This window comes from Typopeltis vanoorti, chromosome 2, assembly GCF_054136105.1.
Source record: "Typopeltis vanoorti isolate ZY-2024b chromosome 2, IOZ_Tvanoo_1.0, whole genome shotgun sequence".
Taxonomy (NCBI): domain Eukaryota; kingdom Metazoa; phylum Arthropoda; class Arachnida; order Uropygi; family Thelyphonidae; genus Typopeltis; species Typopeltis vanoorti.
The window spans coordinates 30624250-30644688 of record NC_143550.1 but is presented as its reverse complement, the minus strand read 5'-3'; the positions used below and the strand labels follow the sequence as shown (position 1 = coordinate 30644688).

At 33.5% G+C, this 20439-nt stretch overlaps 1 protein-coding gene across 1 annotated transcript in view; it reads left to right on the top strand.

The window, feature by feature from the left end:
- Positions 1-20439, top strand: part of gry (trafficking protein particle complex subunit 11 gry) — a 550052-nt gene that overhangs the window by 385309 nt on the left and 144304 nt on the right. Inside the window, exon 21 of the mRNA XM_090404214.1 lies at positions 8777-8938. Within this exon, the coding sequence (XP_090260340.1) occupies positions 8777-8938 (162 nt within the window). The remainder of the gene's footprint in view (positions 1-8776; positions 8939-20439) is intronic.

The following is a 20439-nucleotide window of genomic DNA, read 5'->3' as shown; positions in this document are numbered from 1 at the left end:
ATAATAGAATTTCCATATGTATTGTTGCAGCAATGCATTTGTGTCACATTGGTGGTTTTCATAGGCCATGTTATTTCTCTTAACTTTCCATAAAGGATATTTTTACTCATTACATATAAATATCAAAATTATCTTCCTGTTGCTCAAGTGGGATGGGTATTGCAAAAAAAAAAAAAAAACTAGTTCTGTGGTATGTAATGGAATGCCCAACACATTACATGCTCTGCTGCAGAATGCTGCAGAATGCTTGTTCTTCTATAACAGATGTCACGAGTTTGATCTCTGGTGTTAATAGTACCTTCATTTGATAGCATATACTGGAATGTGACCATATTCTCCAAACAAAATCTCTTCTGTTAGAGTATCTTACAAAAACAGAATATCAATGTTCATACCCAACTGTGGGAATTATATGACAGAAGAGATAACATTTCCTTATACTAGGTTGTACTGTTATTAATGGAAATGTCTTCTTTTTCCTATCAAGTATTTTAGACTAAGTGGCCTGTTCTGGTCTCATATAATGATTTTCTTGGTCTTCCAGTTCTTTTTTCATTCATTTTATATCTATACAGGAAGTTTGTTAATCTGGTATTGTCTATTCAGTTTAGATGTTCTATCCATTTTTGTTTTTGTCTACTTATGGGATATATATTCATTTGTTTTATGGTCCAACTTCCAAGTTGGACCATAAAACAAATGGTATAGCTCGCTGTTTTTCTGAGAAATTTCATTTCTGTTGTTTGAATTTGGTTTTCATCTTTTATTTTTTTTCTTCTTATGATCCATATGGATGTTTCAATTCCATATTGTACCTGATTCTAGTCTGTTTTTGTATATATTATTTATATTGTCATTTATTTTATCCAACTTTGATATTTTAATGTCTATCTTTTGGTTTAGTACAGTTTTTTTGCCAAAAGATGGAAAACATTAATCCAACCAAGAAAAGAGGTGTTGAAACTAACAGGTAGAGTCTTGTTTTCCAAAGTAGACCTAGACAAAGCATACTTACAATGGACAAAGAATCAGCAGATATTCTAACACTGAATACCATTAAAAGACTATTCAAGGTAAAAGATTGCCATTTGGAGTGGCCTAAGCACCAGTATGTTTCTAAATGGTTATGGAAACGTTACTAGCTGGAGTCTGAGAGATCTTAGTGTACTAGCTTACACGCACGCACGCTCGCTCGCTCACTGGAATATTACCCAATTAAACAAGGCTGTTTCCTGTTTTTTTTTTTTTTTTTCAGGGAATTAGGTGAATAATTGAAAAAATCTGTGACTGGAACAATCTCAAGCTCAGGAGAACTGAAGATAAATACCATTATTGGAAAAGAGGTGGATCCAGCAAAAGAACTCCAAGAATACTGTTGGCATAATTGGTAATACCAAGATGAAGAAAATATTGATTAATTCAGCTGGGAAAGTATAGTAAGCTTATCTGCAAGGATAGAAAATTCAGAACATCATGATAGACTCAAGAAGAGGCAGCGCCAGAAAAGAAAAAGTTACTTGAAAGTTTCTAGCAACTAAGTTTGTGTGTGTGTGTCCTTAGAGAAAACTGACAAAATATGTAAAAAAAGCTAAATTATTTGTAAACTTCACTAAACAAAAGTCATGGAATGATTTCAAGAAGAATATATAGACAATAAATATCATGAAGGTGGAAGAATATTAGAATTAACAACCAGGAAACAATATTGTAATAAGAATCAGAGATGATAAAGGCAACAAAACCTGAAGATAAGGGTATTTTGGATGTGTGGAGTAATTACTTGGAAAAATTATTAAATAAGATAAGCAGCAACAGAACAGTGATGGAAAATATCCGAGACAATATGCATTATGAGTATGTTACACCATTGGAGGTAGAAGTTGTCAGAAATCTGATTGTGGAAAGGCAGCGAGAATAGATGATATTCAAATAGAAATGCTCAGATATGGCAATATATAAATTTACAGTGGCTACACTGCAGAATTCAGAAGGTCAAATTTCAGATGATTGAGACAGAGCTCTCATATTACTTGTCTATAGATATGGGGAGAAAAAGCAGTATAGGAATTACAGTGGAATTTCTCTGAGTTCATGTAAGATTATGCAAGAAGATGCTAGAAACAGAACTGTTTTTTAGCCTCTCCTTGAGAATTTTGGAAAAGGATGAGCTGGGTTCAGGGTTTGCCTAACAAGAATTGTCAGGATCAGATTTTTACTTTAAGAACAGATAGTCAATAAATCTGGGAGTATAAGAGAGATCTGTATTTAACTTTTGTAGATCTGGAAAAGCCATAAGTGCCAATAGAAAAGCTGATGCTACAATTATATATCATGTAAATAGAAAAATATACAGAGCTATATATAGCTTATGCTTAAGGTGTAAGTCAGCAGTTAGAAATAGAAAATGTATAGGAAGGTGGTTTGATGTAAAATCAGATATAAGACAAGAATGTACATTGTCCCCACTGTTCATCACTATTCATCACTATTCATCATGTATATGATGAATGAAAGTAGCATTAATAAACATTGGAGATATTAAATTTGGATTTTTATTTTTTTGCAGATAATGTTATGTTCCTAAATCCTAAATGTTATGTTATTTATGGCAATATAGAGCTATTACAGAACCTCCACTAAATTCAGATGAGGCAGATACAGATCCACCAATCATAATAGAAAAATTATGGAAAGCCCTGAAGTTAGCTTATAGTAATAAAAGTCCCGGAGAAGATATATTAGCAGAACACACAAAATCAGGAGGTTCTCAGTTTCATAAGGTCATACTGGATATATTCAGTAATATTTATCAGAACTCAGCAGCCAGTATAAAGTTAGAACATCAGAGAAAGAAATTCCTCATTGATAGAGAAGTGAGGCAAGGAGATCTTATATCACTCAAATTGTTTTCTGCTACATTAGAAGTCTTTAGGAATATCTCATATAGAAATTAGAAAATATCTCACTCATTTATGTTTGTTTTGCATATGACAGCTCCGGAAATACTAAATACAGAACGAAAAACAAATTAAATTAGCAGATAATCCTATTGAAATTGTGGTGGACTATATTTGTCTATTAGGTTTAAGGAAAAACCAACTGAAGAAATCAATAGAAGAATCACACAAGGAAACAAACCATTTCAACTGTATAAAGGTTACCTGTTAGGAGATTTGCCTATATGCTTAAAAATAAAGTTATTTAATATGTGCTTTATTGCAGTGTTTACTTATAGAAGCAAGATATGGGCAATGACTGAAATAACAGAAAGACATGTATATTGCTGAGAGGGCCTTAGAGAGAGAAGAATGCTCCACATAACAAAAAAAGGAATAGAAGTAGAATTAATAGAATTAGAGAAATGACTAGAGATATTGTGAAGTATTCTAAAACAATGTGAATAGCGATGGTCTTGCTACACTAGCCTATTGGCAGACAAAAGGTGACAAAATTAAGTATTGAGTGGAAACCAAGAGAAGAAAAACCAAGGTCACCAAAAAACAAGATGGAAGGATAATGTACAAAAGTTTGGCAAGAGATGGTGGACATTGGCTGAAGAGTGAAAGAACTAGAATGTTAAGAGAGAGGCATGTATCCAGAAGTGGATGGAAACAACTTTGAGCTTATGTTCAAATTGCAAATCAGCAGTTAGAATTGCAGAATATACAGGAAAGTGTTTTGATGTAAAATCAGATCTTAAGCAAAGATGCACAATATCCTTACTGTTATTCATTCTCCATATGGATCATATATAGGATGAAGGGAAATGGCATTAAACATTGGAGATATTAAACTCACCTTTTTTATTTTCTGAAGATTTGTGTCATGAATAAATTTACTGCAAGTACTAGAATTTACCACTTCAGGAAGCTTTAATTAAACTGCATGTAGAGAGAGAATTATTTAGCTGGTATATGAATTATTTCAAGATTCAAAAAGTATTTAATAAGAGAAAATGTGAAAGAGTTATTGGATGTAAAAAAAAAAATAATAAAATAAAAAAATTTAAAAAAACGAGTAGGGAGAGGGTAAAGATTGTGTGCACTGCCATAGTCTGATAGTGAACTGAGAAGAAGGAATGTGATTGCAAATAAATCCGTATGAAGATTAAGAAGGAGAAATTCATAATAATGCTTAATGGTATACACAAGTACTAAGAGGGAAAAAATACATTTATTAAACTCACTAATTTTCTGGGTTTATGCCCAGCATAATAATAACTGTGATACTAAACTAAGTAATTGTAGAAACAATTTAAATTAGAACTGATGTAATGTCCTTACATGACACCCTCTATAGATTGAATAACTATGGATAAGTTAATTTAGAGAAATGCAGCAATTAGGTCTTAAAATTATAGTACCATACTCGTTGAGGTTAGGAGAGTGCTTCACAGCCAATGTTGATGCTAAGAATAGCCTCTAAGACCTGTAACAACTACTATCTAATATAGATGTTTTTCTCTATCTGTGATCCTATGTGAAATAGCATTGGTTTTGTGGGACTCTCTATGCTACTTACTATTGGATGAAAGGGAGTATTGAGTTTGTGAATTTTAGGGACCCCTTATATCCAGGGTGGTTTGACATTATAAGATTTAAGTTTTCTGATAATTTCTTTAGGTCGATATGTAACTTTTTTTTTTTTTTTCATAATTTGTATACTATTTTGTAGAATCTCAATCTGTGATCTGGTAAGTGGAGGAGTCTTTAAGAAGTTAGTTCGTTTTTCTATTGTACTCTACTTGGTTCATAATGACAGTAGCACTTCCCTTATCAGCTTTAGTTACAATAATTTGTTTATTCTTATATAGCTTTCTAAGTGCTGATATTTCTTTTGGTGGAATGTTATTCTTGGAAAGTTTGAATTTACTGAGAATATTAGCCACATTGAAACGAATGTTGTTAGCCACTGTGAGTGTAAGTTCATAGATAGCACGTTCTACACTGGTCATAATTTTTTAAAACGAGTACCTTTTTGGGCATTATGGCAAAATTATGCCCATGACTAAGTGCATTGACTGCGTCCTCTGAGAGGGTGTACAATGATAGATTTACTTTTATGCATTCTTGTCATATTCGCAGCGAGAAATAGCTCTGCTGTTGAAGTGCTGTAAATTTTTTCACAGCAATTCTTAATCTTTTTAAATTCTTTACTAGCAGCATTTTCAGAGATGGATATTAGAATAGACTGCAGTTCTGGATTGACTATTTCCAAAAACTCTTCATATAATGTGGTGATTACAGCATTGATTTTTGCCAACTGGGCCACCAATCTGTTCATGAATTAGTGCTACGCTTGCTCACTTATAAATACATTTAGCTTTTGCAAAATTAAACTTATGTCAGAATCTTAGACTGTTTGGAATGGTATTTGTGTCTCGACTTCACTTAAGGCCAGCCAAACTTACCCCCCCCCCCTCTAGTGAGATGACTCTTGCAGTAGAACTCACTTATATACACCACACTTTTTTTTTATCTAATGGCTACAGTTCCTGCAGTATCAAAAAAAAAAAAAAAAAAAATAATAATAATCAATCCTTCCTTTAATCCATGCCCTTCTCTTCAGAAAGATCTTAGTAATGCTATCGCCAACCCCTATGTCCAAAGCACATCAGAAAAAATTACCAGAATCTTAAAGAAATACAATCTTTGCACCACTTTCAAGTCCCACTTAAAACTAGCTACCCTTATCTGCTCCACTAAAGACAAAATTTCCTCCTGTCTCAGTTCCAGGTAAATGTAGAGTGTTTCTGCAAGTTGGCCTGCTATGGACAAACAGGAATATCAGCTACCATCCACATGGAAGAACATAAAAAAATACATCTGCAGTCATGATTATGGTCAATGGGCCTTGCAAACCATGCTTCAGATATTGTTTACAGAATCAATTGGAAAAGACCATCATTCTCCATCATAGTAAATTTAGAACAGAAAGAGTGTTTTTAGAATCTGTTGCTGCTCATAAAAATAAGCCTAATTTGAATAAATATGGTTGCATAAAACTTCCGAAGCATGGGTCCTAGGTCTTTCTTCCACTTGTTTCGCTTAGTTTTGTGTTGCCACTGTGCATGTGTTACAAGTCTCATATTGTACTCCCTGTCAATGTCTCTGTAACTGAAAAGAAATATCGGAAGAATTAAGTACTATATTTAATCCTTTCCTAGTGCCGTTTCACTCCATTAAATTTCTAACATGATATTCTTCCAGCACTTCAGCTTTAACACAAGGAAAAAGTATGAGTTTTTTTTTTTGAGGGGGAGGGAGGGTTTACTAATTGCAGTCAACAAAAATAGGAGTTAAACAAGAGGAATTCATGGTGTGGAAAATTCATATGAAGCTATTTGGTGTAAGATAGAAGCCAGCAGGACAAAATATATAGTTAGCTCTACAGGTCAGAAGGCACATACAGAAGAATGTGAATTCCATGATGCATTGTGAGATAAGTACAGTGAGTTCAAGTCTAGTAATTGTTATAGAGAACTTCAACTAGGAACATGAATTGGAAAGAGGAAAGGGTGCATGTCAGGATAGAAATGGGATTTATACAGGCTAAGGAGATAATTGTAACAACATTTGATAGAGGGGACCTGGTTTGTGCAAGTACTGGACATAGTAATAACCTCAGATATATCCATGAAGAAAATAGCCATTCTTGTTGGAGAGTGATAATGTGATCTTGTTTTTGCAGGTTTAAGCATGCAAAATTTTCATTTAAGAAGTTTGTGTACAAAGACAGTTATTAAGTCTATCATTGGAGGTAGCTTGAAGCATTGAATGGGAAATGGTCAGAGACTGTTTGATTGAAACATTATTACTAGAAATATTTTTGTGGTATTATTTGCCATAATTGAAGAATCAGATAAAATAAGAAACAATTTTTATGGATTCCTCAACTAGTTACATGAAAATCTTTTGTTTTGCATCAGGATAATTACGTGAATAAACTAAAACACTAGAAGACAGATACTAACAGTTAACATAGATAATGCAAATATTTGAACATGAATAACAATGGAAAGCATGCATTTGCTGGTTCATGGACTGCTGTATACTACTGGTCACTAAGTGCATGTTGTGGTGAATTAGTGAAGACCAAACATGATGAAATCATCCCTTGTTTTTTTTGTTACACTATAGAGAATATTTCAGCTGATTCTTTGATTGCTCTGGAGAAAAATCTGTAATCTATGAGGAGCATCTTTGTTTGTTGCCATAATGATGTTTTGTTTCACTTGTATATGTTGCCAAGTCCTAATTTGTGTTTTCTTTTGTTCTCAACATCCTTGAAGTGTTCTGATTGACATAGCTCTCCTGACTTGATCTGGCTGTGTTCTAGCAGCCAGATCAAGTCAGGGTCTGTGTTCTGATCAAGCAGCCTCCTGGTTTTTTAAGTGGCAGATGGGAAGGTGTTTAACGATCTTGTTGATTGGATAAAAGGCAACTTTTATATTTTGTTGAAGCATCATTGTTATATTATCTATGACTGATTGTATATATGGGAGAAACTGCTCTTCTAAAGTCTTAGCTTTCCTATTCATCTGATTGTTTTGGAGGCTGAATTAGAATTTATCATCATCATTATTATTATTATTATTAATGTTCTATTGTAACCATTCCTTGATAGACTTGAACTCAGGTATTGTAACACTTGGTTTCTTTTACCTGTATTAGTGGAAACTCCATAAGTCCTATCATGTAGAGAATGGATGGTGCCTATTTTCTGCGCTAGGTGGTGATGGGATGTGGTGTGTAGGTAACATCCAGTGTTTGTTGGCTTCCTTTAGACTGATTGAGAAATTGAATGTGTTCTATTCGGATTACCTCAATAAGTATATCCAAAAATGGCAAAGACCTGTTTACTTCAATTCAACAGTGAATTTAATTCAAGGGTAAATGTTGTTGAGGTTCTTGATGAAATCTTCTAATTGAGTAATAGAGCTGGGCCAAATAATGAAAATATTCTCAACATATATATTTGCCAAACTTTAAGTTGTGTTCCTTGACACTGGAAAGCTTTTTTTTTTTTTTTACAAACCATTCCATGAATAGGTTTGCTAACAAGGGAGAGAGGGAAGAGCCATTGCTAGTTCTTCCTTCTGTTCAAAATATTCCCCTTAGAATTTGAAAAATGTGCTATTGATGCAGCTGGGGAAAAGGTCTTGTAATAGTTTTATGGATTGTATTCTTTGGTAGGTTGGTGAATGTTCTTTGATAAAAAATACAACACACTTCATAGAAAGCATCAAAGACATTACAGTAGATCTTACTGATATACCTGCACACCTGGACATTGTGAATCTGTTCATCAGCATTTCTGTTTCATTAAGCTAACAAGCAAAATATTTTTCATATTGACAAGCTGATGTGTTCAGGCGCTTTTCTGAATATCTGCCATGCTAGTATAGGAATTGACAATGCTGCTGTCTGGCAGAGGTTCAGTAGCAATGAAACTGTTTCCAAAATCTTCACAATCTTGAAAAATTGCCTATTTCCTGTTTGTCCTGGTGATTTGATACAGAAAAACATTTAGAACACCTTTTTATCATTGGCTACATGAAAAATGATTTTTATTGTGCTAAACTGCATCATATGTAATCTGTTTAAAAGTTCATATACCAAATTTTGGATAACAGAAAATATTGAGTGAATGAAAAGTCTTGAGTGTGTTGAGGCTATACTTAATCATACCTAAATTTGAGCTTGATCTATGAGTGAAAATATGTGTCCTCCTTGTATTATAATTGTTTAAATATAAGATATTTCTGAATTTTCAGTTTTACAATTGCAAGTGTGAGCTGACTTCATCTGGCCATTCATCCTTTGCAGCTGACAGTAATTATATCCAAGGTCAGCATCTCTATCTTGTGCCTCGAAAAACACATACATTTACCTTCAGCTTTTTACCAGAATTCAGTGACATAAATAGTGATATACAGGTATTTATATTATTATGATTGAAAGAAATTTGTTTTTACATTTTGCACTTAAATATTTATCATCAACCTTTTTAGGGATGTAGCAGATACTATGATAGTCCAGTGCAGTTACTATTTCATTTCTAGTTTCTAGGTGGGTAGTTTTCTTCCATGTCAGATCTCTAATTTAATCAACTTTTCTGCCTTCTAAAACATTCAGAACTGCATCACTCTTGCAATTCATTTGGATTGCTTTCTTGCAATTTTTCTTTGCATGCATGTTTTGATAATTTTTCCATCTCTTATTGAGTTTAACATGCTTGTGTTAGGTTGTAAATTGCACATTGGACAGAAACTCACTTGACTATATTGTGACCTGTCTGCATTGATCAGAATCATTTTACACATTCAGAAATATTTGGGATGCCAATTTCAACATGTAATAGAATTTTTATTATTTTTTTTAAACTGTATCAGTGAAATAATTTCTTTTCACAAAAGTAATATTAAAATAGATAATATACGATTATTATATATTATTGAAATTAGTTTTTTTAAATTACTCAGGGTATATGAATTTTTAATCTGGATATCTCATTTAAATTTTTAATTATATTTTCAGTTTACTATATCAAGGAGAAGAGGAGGATAAGAATGAAACTGTAGCCCTTAGTTTAGCATCATTTAGCAGCACATAGGAAAAATGCATTGTTTATAGGTGCATAAAGAATCTCTCTCTCTCTCCCTCTCTTTGTCTTTTGCTTCCTTAATCTCAAATTAATATGCACGAGCCATGACTATACATATAGGCTTATTAATTTAAGTAAAACTATACATATAATTACAGATTTATGTAATTCATTCATTCTATATTTTATGTTACCACCCACAATTAGAAATCCTGTAAATTATTGGATAGTTATTTTTCTGTATAAGATCTCTGTTTCATTTCTCATTTCTGCATTAAACTGAACATTGATGCACATGCAATTCATATCTCTAGAATATCTGTTCCCAAATGTAATTCACTCTTCCTTTTAGTAAATAATGTACAACCCAAATATGAAAATTGTTTAAATTATTGGTTAAGTGTAGATTCTTTGTGTCCTGATGCAATAGATAAATAGAAGGTATGAGGCATTCTTATGTCATATACCAGATTGGAAGTATACAATATGGCCTGCTTAGCTTGAACATATTAAACAAACATCCCATCTGAGATTAGTTTTGCCTATATATCTTAATTTTCAATATGATACTTTATTGATTTCATCATGCCGCTAATTTTTTTCAGATGTCTCATATCTCTGTTCTTTGATCAGCTGTTTTATTTCTAACCAATGGATTAATCCAGGAATTCCCATCAGGATTAATCAGTGTAAGGAAATCAGTATATACTAAGCGATTCAATAGGATTGATCAGCAAATTATATTATACTAATAATAAATTAAAAAATGGTTGGCAATTATAGAAGATTTTGTGCATTTTTGAGGGAAAAAAATACCTCATGAACTATATATTGTGTTCTGCATAGATAGCTTTGGTTCCAGAAAACATAATGAAGACTCCATAATGTTCTGCAAGTGTGAATTTGGTCAGTAAATGAAATAAAAGCTTCGAATGATTGTCTTTTTGTTCAGTTATGTGATCAGAATGGTGGAATCCATATAATGAAATCTCTGTAGTTTTTACATACAGAAGTACTTTGGCTGTCAAAAGGAAATTCTCTGCACTGTTTGATTAAACTTTTTGGTTCCGTAATAAAATTCTTTCTTGAAATAAAAAGTATTAGCTATCAAACAAAAAAAAAAGTATTACCAATCAAACTATTAGCATCAAAAGTAATGGAATCAAAAAACCATGTGGTTTATTTGGATGATATATATTCAAACAAAACTACAAGGCAAAAATAGGAATATAATTAAAGTTTGGACAATTATTATTATTATTATTATCTGAGACCTCCAGGGAGTCAAGGACTCATCGAGGGAGGCTGTAAATTACCTAACCCAGCTATCATACCTTCCCTTAAATTCATTTACACTAGATGCATTCACTACCCCAAAGGGCAAATTATTCCACTCACTCACTGCTCGCTGAAAAAAAAACCTAGCATTTACCCCTTTCTTGACTGAGAACTACCTTAACTTCCATGGATGCCCCCGTGTTCTCTCCCCGCCTTCCATATAACGAAAAATTTCATCATTTGAAATGCTATAACACCCATTCAAAAGTTTATAGACCTCTATCATATCACCCCTCTTTCTCCTTTTAACCAGAGTCTGTAATCCACATACTCGCAATCTGGCCTCATAATCTAAATCCCATAATCCAGATATAATCTTTGTATCTAATGTTCCCTCTAAGCTGTGCGCACACATGTTTTACAACTAGCGCACAAAGCAAAAAATAGGTGCACACTAGATTTTCAAGATGAAATTAAAATTTATTAATGAAAGAAGTTCCACCTAAACATTAACCTATAAATTCTTTAAAAAATACGGTAACTCGGCAACGCTCAAGCCTATAACCTCGCATTTTTTTATTACATTCTCGAAGTTGCACAAAACTTATAAATTATTAACAGTAACCCTATTTGAGACTAGCGATTTGATGCCAATGTGAAAGGGGTGTGGCTTAAATGTGTAATTTTTCAGTAGCATATAGAATGGCGCGGTTTGTTTACATCTCAGGCTTTACTCGTGGAAAATTCCCAAACGTGATTGGCTGATCAAATTAGTTCAAGATCATGACGAATTAAAACAATGGTTTCATAATTTTAATAAAAATAATTAAATTCTTTTAAAAACTTAAATTAGAGTACAATTAAAAATATTGTAGCATTTCAAAATTCTCTAATTTTTAAAAGGAATTTTAAAATAGTAGACTAAATAATAACGTTCGTGTACACGCATTGAGATACAACCAAGTTAATTAAATCTAGCCTCTAGGCATATCTTTAGCTCTTGTGTTGCCCTCGGCAATGTTTAGTGTTGGTTCAGCTTTTGCCTTGCCAAGTTATTCAGTAAATAGGGTACATTTGTAAATTTATAAAAACAATAAAAAACATTCTTCAAATAACAGAATTGCAAAAAACTGATGCACGTGTCAAATTTAAAGGAAGCAAAAGGTGTGAAGCAAAAACGAACTGCTAGCTGCTTTAAAAGTGAATGGCTGGATGAAATAGTGAAAACTGCTACGCCAAAAGCTCATGAGTTGATAAACATTCAGCTGCGTGAAATATTTATATACGATGCTACAATTGGTGTTGTTTGTATTTATTGTTGTGATGCAAAGGTTGCTGCGGATTTTGCTAATGGGAAGAAGTTTGAAGTCACTTGGAAGTTGGACTTTTTGAAACGCCATTTGACAAGTAAAATACATTTGGATGGTGTACACAAACTTAGGCAACAAAATTGTTCACTGCCAGCTACAGGAGTACTGCATATGTTACGTGAAAGTTCAGATGACCAAGAGAGAAAACGATCAAACCCAGAGCAGATTAAAGTTCTTATTGACAGTGTCTTATTAGTTGTTAAGATGAATAACTCTCTACTTTCAGTTCAACATATTAATGAACATATGGAAAAGTATGTTCAACTCCCAGACAGCTGGCGAAGCAAAAATTATGCGTTTGAATTTCTGGAAACAATCAATTTAATTGTGTTGAATTTTTTCTTGAATATTATTTATAAGACTATTACACTTTTTTTTTTTTTTTTTATATATATTTATAATGTTCGTCAAGTAGCTTTATTTTATTATCCTACATGTTTCGCCAATGAAAGTTCATTTCTTTGATGTTTAATGATCTGATTAAAGCTTTCCAAATTTCTGGTAAGGTTAGACCTTGATTCTTGTTTAGGTTATAAACTTAATTTTTTGTATGAATTAGAACCATCAGTTATAACTTAGTCTGTTACCTTCCTGTAGCTTACTAGTTTGTATTCCCTGAAGATGCCGATAGAAAAATATTGGCGAAACATGTAGGATAATAAAATAAAGCTCCTTGACGAACATTATATAAAAAAATTTTAAAAAAAGCGTAATAGTCTTAATCAATTTAATTGTTGAAAATGACATGTTTGAGCAAATTGCATCTGCAAATTTCCACACCTTAACCATTGATGAAAGCACTGATATAACTGTTAACAAATGTCTCATTCTCTATTTTAAGTTTAGACCTAAAGATTGTAATGAATATAAAACATATTTTGGCAGAATAATTCAGTTGCAGGCATGTGATGCCTCCTCCATTGTGTTAGCTATTAAACAGTTTTATCAAGAAAAGAAACTTGATCTCCAAAAAATGGTGATGTTTATCTCTGATGGAGCTGCAGTGATGCTAGGCAAAGTTAATGGTGTCGCTGCAAAACTTAAATTGGAAGTTCTAATTTAAGTAATCCAAGTATGGTCTTATTAAAGCCTTATAAAGAGGCAAAATTACTTTCTTATCCTTACATGTCAAGGATATTAGAAGTTCCACATCTTGTCCAGCAACACTGTGTAGCTCACAGTGAGGATCTGTGATACGTGGAAGGAAATTAAACTAATCAGAGATCTTGATACATTAATGAGAACAGTGTGCACACTCTTTTCTCGTTCCACAGTGAAAAGACATTAATTTAAAGAAATTGTCAAAGCATCTGAAAATGAAGCTATTGCCGTCAGACCACTCAATGAAGTAGGATGGCTATGCAGACATTTTGCATTACAGGCAATAATAAGAAACTATGAGGGACTGATCACATATTTTGAAAAAGGCAAATCAAATGATCCCGTGGTTAATTATTGTCACAATAAATTAACCAACGTGACATTCAAAGTAGCTGTTAATGTTTTAAGTGATGTTTTTGAAGAATGGAAGATTAACAAAATCAGGAATCAGTATTTAGAAGGTGGCGCTTGCTGGGTAATTGCTTTACTTAAACAAGAAGAAACTGAACCAGTAGATACTAGGCCCCTATTAAATTTTATAAATTGTTTATGTGCACATTTAGAGGACAGGTTCCCTGAGAATGAGATACAAGAATGATCAGTGTTTGATATCTCCTCTATTTCACATTGTGATTTCTCATTTGGTAGTGAACATATTAACACCCTTTGTCTTAAATATCATGATTTTCTGGATGATACTACAGAAATAATTAGTGTTTAACGATTTCAAATTTTCTGTACAAGAAAAAATTAAATGCAAAATGATATCAAATTTTACACAAATGGTTGTATTTGCTCTTCAAAATTAACAGTTTTGTGATTTGGCAAATTTGATGGATGTTGGAGGAACCTTCCTTGCATCTAGTGCAGACTGTGAGCGAGGTTTTAGTCTAATGAATCAAATAATAAACCAACTTAGAAACCGTTTAGAAGAATGTCATTTGAATATGCTAATGAGAGTGAAAAGTTACCAATTATATGGAAATTCGATTAATTTAGATAGTGTGTATAAAGAGTGGGTGAATGCCAAAGACAGAAGAGAGAAAAAATAAAGAGATAGAAGCTAGAAACTAAATAAGATGAGAATTAGTAACGGACTTATTGTAAATGTTTAACAGGGTGAGAATTAGTAATGGGAATATTTTATTATGTATGTTTAGAGTTATTTGCAAAGTTAGAAAATTTAATTAAAGGCAATCAGTCAATAGTGTTATTTATTTATTTATTTTTTACTTTATTTCTTACTTCTAATCAGATCAATATTAAATACATATAAAATATTTATGTTAGCTCTGTGATTGATGTCACACAACTTACTTGGCGATGGTAATAATACACACACTTAGAATCCTATCTAGTACAGCCAGTATCGTGTTGGCCTCACATGCGCGAAGTCCCCTGATTGAGTCCTGCCCAAGGCTTGTGAATCGTGATTTCCGACTGTTTACTGGGGAGGCTACTGCCTTGTGTGGGAACATGGTGGGGAGTTGGAGTGAACTGGCTGACATCCCATTGACACCAGAAGGTAAAGAGTGAACTAAAATCTTTTAACTTTTTTTGCTTAAATGATCAGTATGGTGACTCGTATAGGTGCGCGCATACTTTTCAAAAGAAGGCAAATTTTGCACACACGTAAATTTCTATGCACACTCATAGCAAAAAATTAGAGGGGACATCGTAACTATTCTTTGCACCCTTTCCACATTTTCTTTATCCCCTTGGAACCCAGAAGACAAAATCTGAGCACAGTAATCCAAGTGTGGTCTTATCAAAGCCTTATAAAGAGGCAAAATTGCTTCCTTATCCTTACATGTCAAGGTTCGCTTCAGCATAGAAATTATCCTCTGAGTTGTATTTGCAACTTTTGCTATGTGACCTTTGAACTTTAAATTCTTATCCACCAATGCACCAAGATCCCTTGCCTCTTCAGTTTCTTGTAGCATAACCCCGCTAATATAATATGTCGCTGGATCTCTAATCACGCCAAAGTGCATAACGTTACACTTACTAACATTAAACTGACAGCCATTTTCGTTTGCCCAGATTTCCAGTCTATTCAAATCATTTTGTAATTGCTGAATATCAGTAGCATCCCTGATTGCCCTGCCTATCTTCGCATCATCAGTAAACAATTGCAAATCTGATGATAGACCTGCTTGATGTCATTAATGTATAGATTGAACAATAATGTCCCAAGGACTGAACCCTGAGGTACACCACTGGTTACCTTAAATCTGGCAGATTCACACCCACTGTATACCACTTTTTGATATCTGTCTGTTAACCATCCCCTGATCCAAGTGAATAGATTATGTTCCAATCCCATATTCTCCAGTTTACGCAACAGCCTATCGTGTGGTATCCTATCAAATGCCTTAGAAAAATCCAACATTATCATAGTGTATCCATTTCCTTTATCCAACTCGATCATAACATTGTTGTAAAATATGAGCAAATTGCTAAAACAGGACCTTCCTTTAGTAAACCCATGCTGTTCCCTGCAGAGTATAGAATGATTGTCTACCCATTTCTGTAAGCAAGTTCTTACTAACTTCTCTAAAATCTTCACTACCACACCAGAAATACTAATAGGTCGGTAGTTAGACACATCAGTTTTTGCACCACCCTTGTGCAATGGAACTATATTACATTCCTTCCATTCCTGTGGTATCATTCCTGAGCTGAGACTCAAGTGATACAAATGTGTGAAAGGCCTAACCAATTCAGCTGAACATTCCTTTAACAAACAGGCAGATATTCCATCTGTCCCAATTGACAAATTCTTATCCAGGTTATGCAAAAGCTCTTCAACCTCATTTTCATGCACCTCTAACTCTTCATCCAACGTAGCAGTAGCACTGTGTACCATTCTACATACACCTGGTCGATATATCTTAGCAAAGTGAGCACTCATTAACTGAACAATCTCCTTCGCTTTCGACTCTCGTGTACCATCTGCATTCAATAAAGTTATTCTTCCACATTCATTCTTTCTTTTGCTTGCGGCATAACAATAAAATTCTTTTGGATTGCCTTTAGCTTGCATGGCCAATTTCTTTTCATACTCCATTTTAGCTTTTCTCACAATACTCGTTACTTTTCTGGCCTGAGCTTTATATATTTCATAATTCCTCTCACTCTTATTCTCATGTTACTCTTTCCACATCATCTTCTTCTTGTGGATTTCTAGCCTAATAAGGCTGCACATCCATTTCACATCCAACCTATTTACTCTTCAAATGCTAGGGATACATTCAGATACCGCCTCATTCAAGCACTTTTTCAAAGATTCCCATGCATTGCTGACATTTTTTCCATTCAGTAACTGATACCATGGGACCAAAGATAGTATTCTTCTAAGTCGATCATAATTTCCAGCTTTGTAGTTCAGCATGTAGCCTGTTTTAATCAGAGCTTCAATACAAGTAGATACTTCCCAAGAAAGAAAAGTATGATCACTGTCACGAATTGGTGGTAAAATAGCTATATTCTTGACAGAGATCCCTTCTTACGCTATGAGCAAATCCAACACTCTTTGACCTCAAGTTCCTTCTTTCACATGCTACTTGAGAAAGTTATCCTGCAACAATTCAATAAATTCCTGTTTTTTCTGATCATGAGATTTCTCTTCTACCCAATCAATGTTTGGCCCATAATGATCATTCGCTTGGTACCCATAAGGCTAAATTGGCGATGCATTTCTTCGTCCCCTATAACTGAGCTGCCATGTCTGTAGCAACACCCCACCATGTATTTCATTCTGTTAACCTTCACTTCACACCAAATAGACTCAAACTCATCGCTACATGGGACATTGTTACCATCATTGTTTTCTTGTATTTCTACCCTAACTGGACTTAAGTCATCTGATATCATTAGTAGCACTCCTCCTCCTCTCCTATCTCTTCTGTCATTCCTAAAAATAGTATGTCCGTTACGCTCGATCCCACTTACCATATCTGATTCTGATAGCCATGTTTCACTAATGCCAACAATCTTAGGCCACATCGTATTCAATAAAGCAACAAACTCAACCCCTTTGTTTCTAATGCTCCTGGAATTTGTGTATAGACAATAAATTACGACCTAGCCTATTCTTATAATTAGATATGCAATGTATTTGGTCTTGTTCTAAAATTTTCTCTTTTCCCTCCCCAGACATACTTAAAAGGTCCAAACCCAAAGTATATTTTTCCACTCCTTTGCCACATACCATGTTCAAAGGCATTTATATCTTTATCACATTTGTATACCATAGCTGAACTTTCACACACATTTTTCCCATTCCTCCCTTGATGATCTAGTTTCCCCGACTCTCTGCATTAAGTCTCATACCAAGAAGTAGTTTCTCCAGGCTTCTGATGCCAAATGAATTCAAGTGCAGGCCATTATTCTTATACAATTCTTTTCTGTCATCAAACACACCCCACACGTCTAAAAACTCACATTCATATCTTCTACATAGCCTGCTCGTGAAATCATTCGCTATCATCATCCTCCTTCTTAACTCAGTACTATCATATCTAGGTAGTAATCCTACAATGTTTACTCTGTCACATTTCTTTCTCGCTTCTTCCAACAGACCTTTCATATCTTCTCTCATACTATGTTTGTCACCACTTAAATTATTTGTACCTACCAGCACTACCCACTACCATTATTCTAGGATTTTGATCCAAAAATGGACCTATTAATAGCCACTGTGTAATTCAAAGAGATTTTAACTATTCTGCTAACTTGTCACACTTGTAAATTATAGAAAAAAAGATATGGTTTCAGACAAAAGTTTGCTATTGTATGCAAATCTCTAAGAAATTGAAAGAAGAGAAGACATTAGCATTCAATTCCACAATCTTCATAATACGATTGTACCAGAATGAGTTCTGCAGCCCTTTGATTGTGATGTATTTAAAGTCAGATTTATTTTATAAGAAGAATTCAGTGGAATGGCAGAATATTTGGAGGCCAAGTCTGTATTCCAAAATAAAGTATTTGCTTCACATTGGAATAAGGGGATCTGGGATGAACCCTGTAGGAGTCAGTGAGGAAGAAATACTTTATGGAAGGATTGATAGGTTTAAAAAAAAAAAAAAAAGTTTAGAACCCATGGTTAAAAAAAAAATGCATTTGGTAATTTGCAGAGTTTATGTTATCATCCTAGACTTGGCTTCTTGTGGAAGGCCTGCAATAATGATAATAGTTTATATTTATTTAAATAAATAGTACAGGATAAACTCATAGATTTATTTAGAATTTAACATAATATTTCAACAGTTTGCTGTCTATTGGCTGACAGCATTGTCAAAAAAACATTAGTGAACATGCAACAACAAAATTCGAAAACATTTAAAAGCCTTTTTTTTTTTTTTAAACTAACACAAACACTGTTACAAAGTAGTAGCTAACTATGCGTGTCATTTGATACTGAAAAGTGCAGGACATACATTAATACCTGTAAGTTATTATTGTAATAAAGGTCTTTAAAGTTGCATAAACAAATTAAGGACTTCCAAATGTTATGAAGAATAAGTTCCTGATTTCTGTTTAAGGGTGCTTTGTGAATTCCTTAAACATCCTAATGAAACAGTTTTTTTTAGGTTAAGACACTATCACAGATAGCCATCCATTACATGTTTTTTTGAGAAGTTGTTTTCAGTGAGACCACGGATTTGAAAACTTCTTTCAATTTGACCTTACCACATGAACTTGGAATCGTATATATTAGGGTAATTTTCAAATGAAACTCTGTCTTTGGGTGAACATAGGAAGTTCTGTGACTTTTATAATAATAGTGCCCTCTGTCTTGGAATCCCACCTATGGTTGTAAGAAGTGTTACCTTGGTAATTAATTTCTATAGTCATACCAGGTGATTTTTCAGAAAATAATAATTTGTTTAATAATTTTTTTTTAAAAATTTAATGCTGAAAGTTGTGAAGATACCAGACTTTTGTTGAGGATTATGAAGAGAACTGGCATATAGAAGGTAACTTCCTGTATGAGTTGGTTTTCTATAAACATAAACTCTTGCCATTTTTTAAAATAAAGACCTCTAAAAATAGTAGTTTTTATCCTTTACAGTCTCCAGAATAAACTTGATTTTGAGGTGACATTTGTTTAGAAAGAATTTGAAGTCTCTCGGTCTTTAAGAGTATGTTTCCAAACAGTGAAAACATTGTCATCATGATGCACTTTTAATGTTGCATGTGTCAGAGCTTCATCCTTGAATTTTTTAATGAATTAATTAGCAATAAGATTATAACAGAGTGCCCATTGCTAAGTCAAAATGTTATTACTTTCACACTTTTCGCTTTAAAGAAGATATATGTTTAACTACTGTCAGATTATTTGTTTATATTAAAATAAACATAATATTATTCAGTACCTCCATTGAGTCACAAGACTCATTGTAAACTATCCATCTTACGTAGTTCAGAGTCTGTCGTACCACACTTCTGATGATACCAATTCATTCATTAAATTTAATTCATCATCCTATTGAGCTCCATCTGATTTAGTGTATAGTGTCAAATAATAAGCATTCAAATCTGAATCAAAGAATTTAATTATCATCAAAAAGTTATATATATAAATTCCCTTCGAATTTTCTTCTCTGTATTTATTCAGGGTCACTCCTGTGCTTTTTTCCCCCTGGGTTACTGAAGATGAATCAGCTCTCATTTGGAAGTAACAAAAAATTTCCTCACAGAAACTCTGATTTTTTATCTGGCTAAAACAGGGAAAATTAATGAAGTATTATTGTGTGACACCTCCAGGGAGTTCAAGGACTCATCGTGGGAAGGCACTCTACTTTGCTAAATACATCTCATCCTCTCCACTACTACTTAATTCTCCTACTATGACACTACCATCAGGGCTATCTAATGCCCATCATCGCCAACAGCAGTGTTTTTTTTTGTCTGTAAATTGCATGTGTTCTGAAGGCCGATTTGTCTGCACATGGGATGAAAAATCCTAGCATAATTATGTCAGTCAAAATGACTGACATAATTATGCTAGTCTCATAGCCTTAGTTGCTTTGGCTGTAATTTCCTTTCTTGAGTCATTCTTATATGATTAATAATA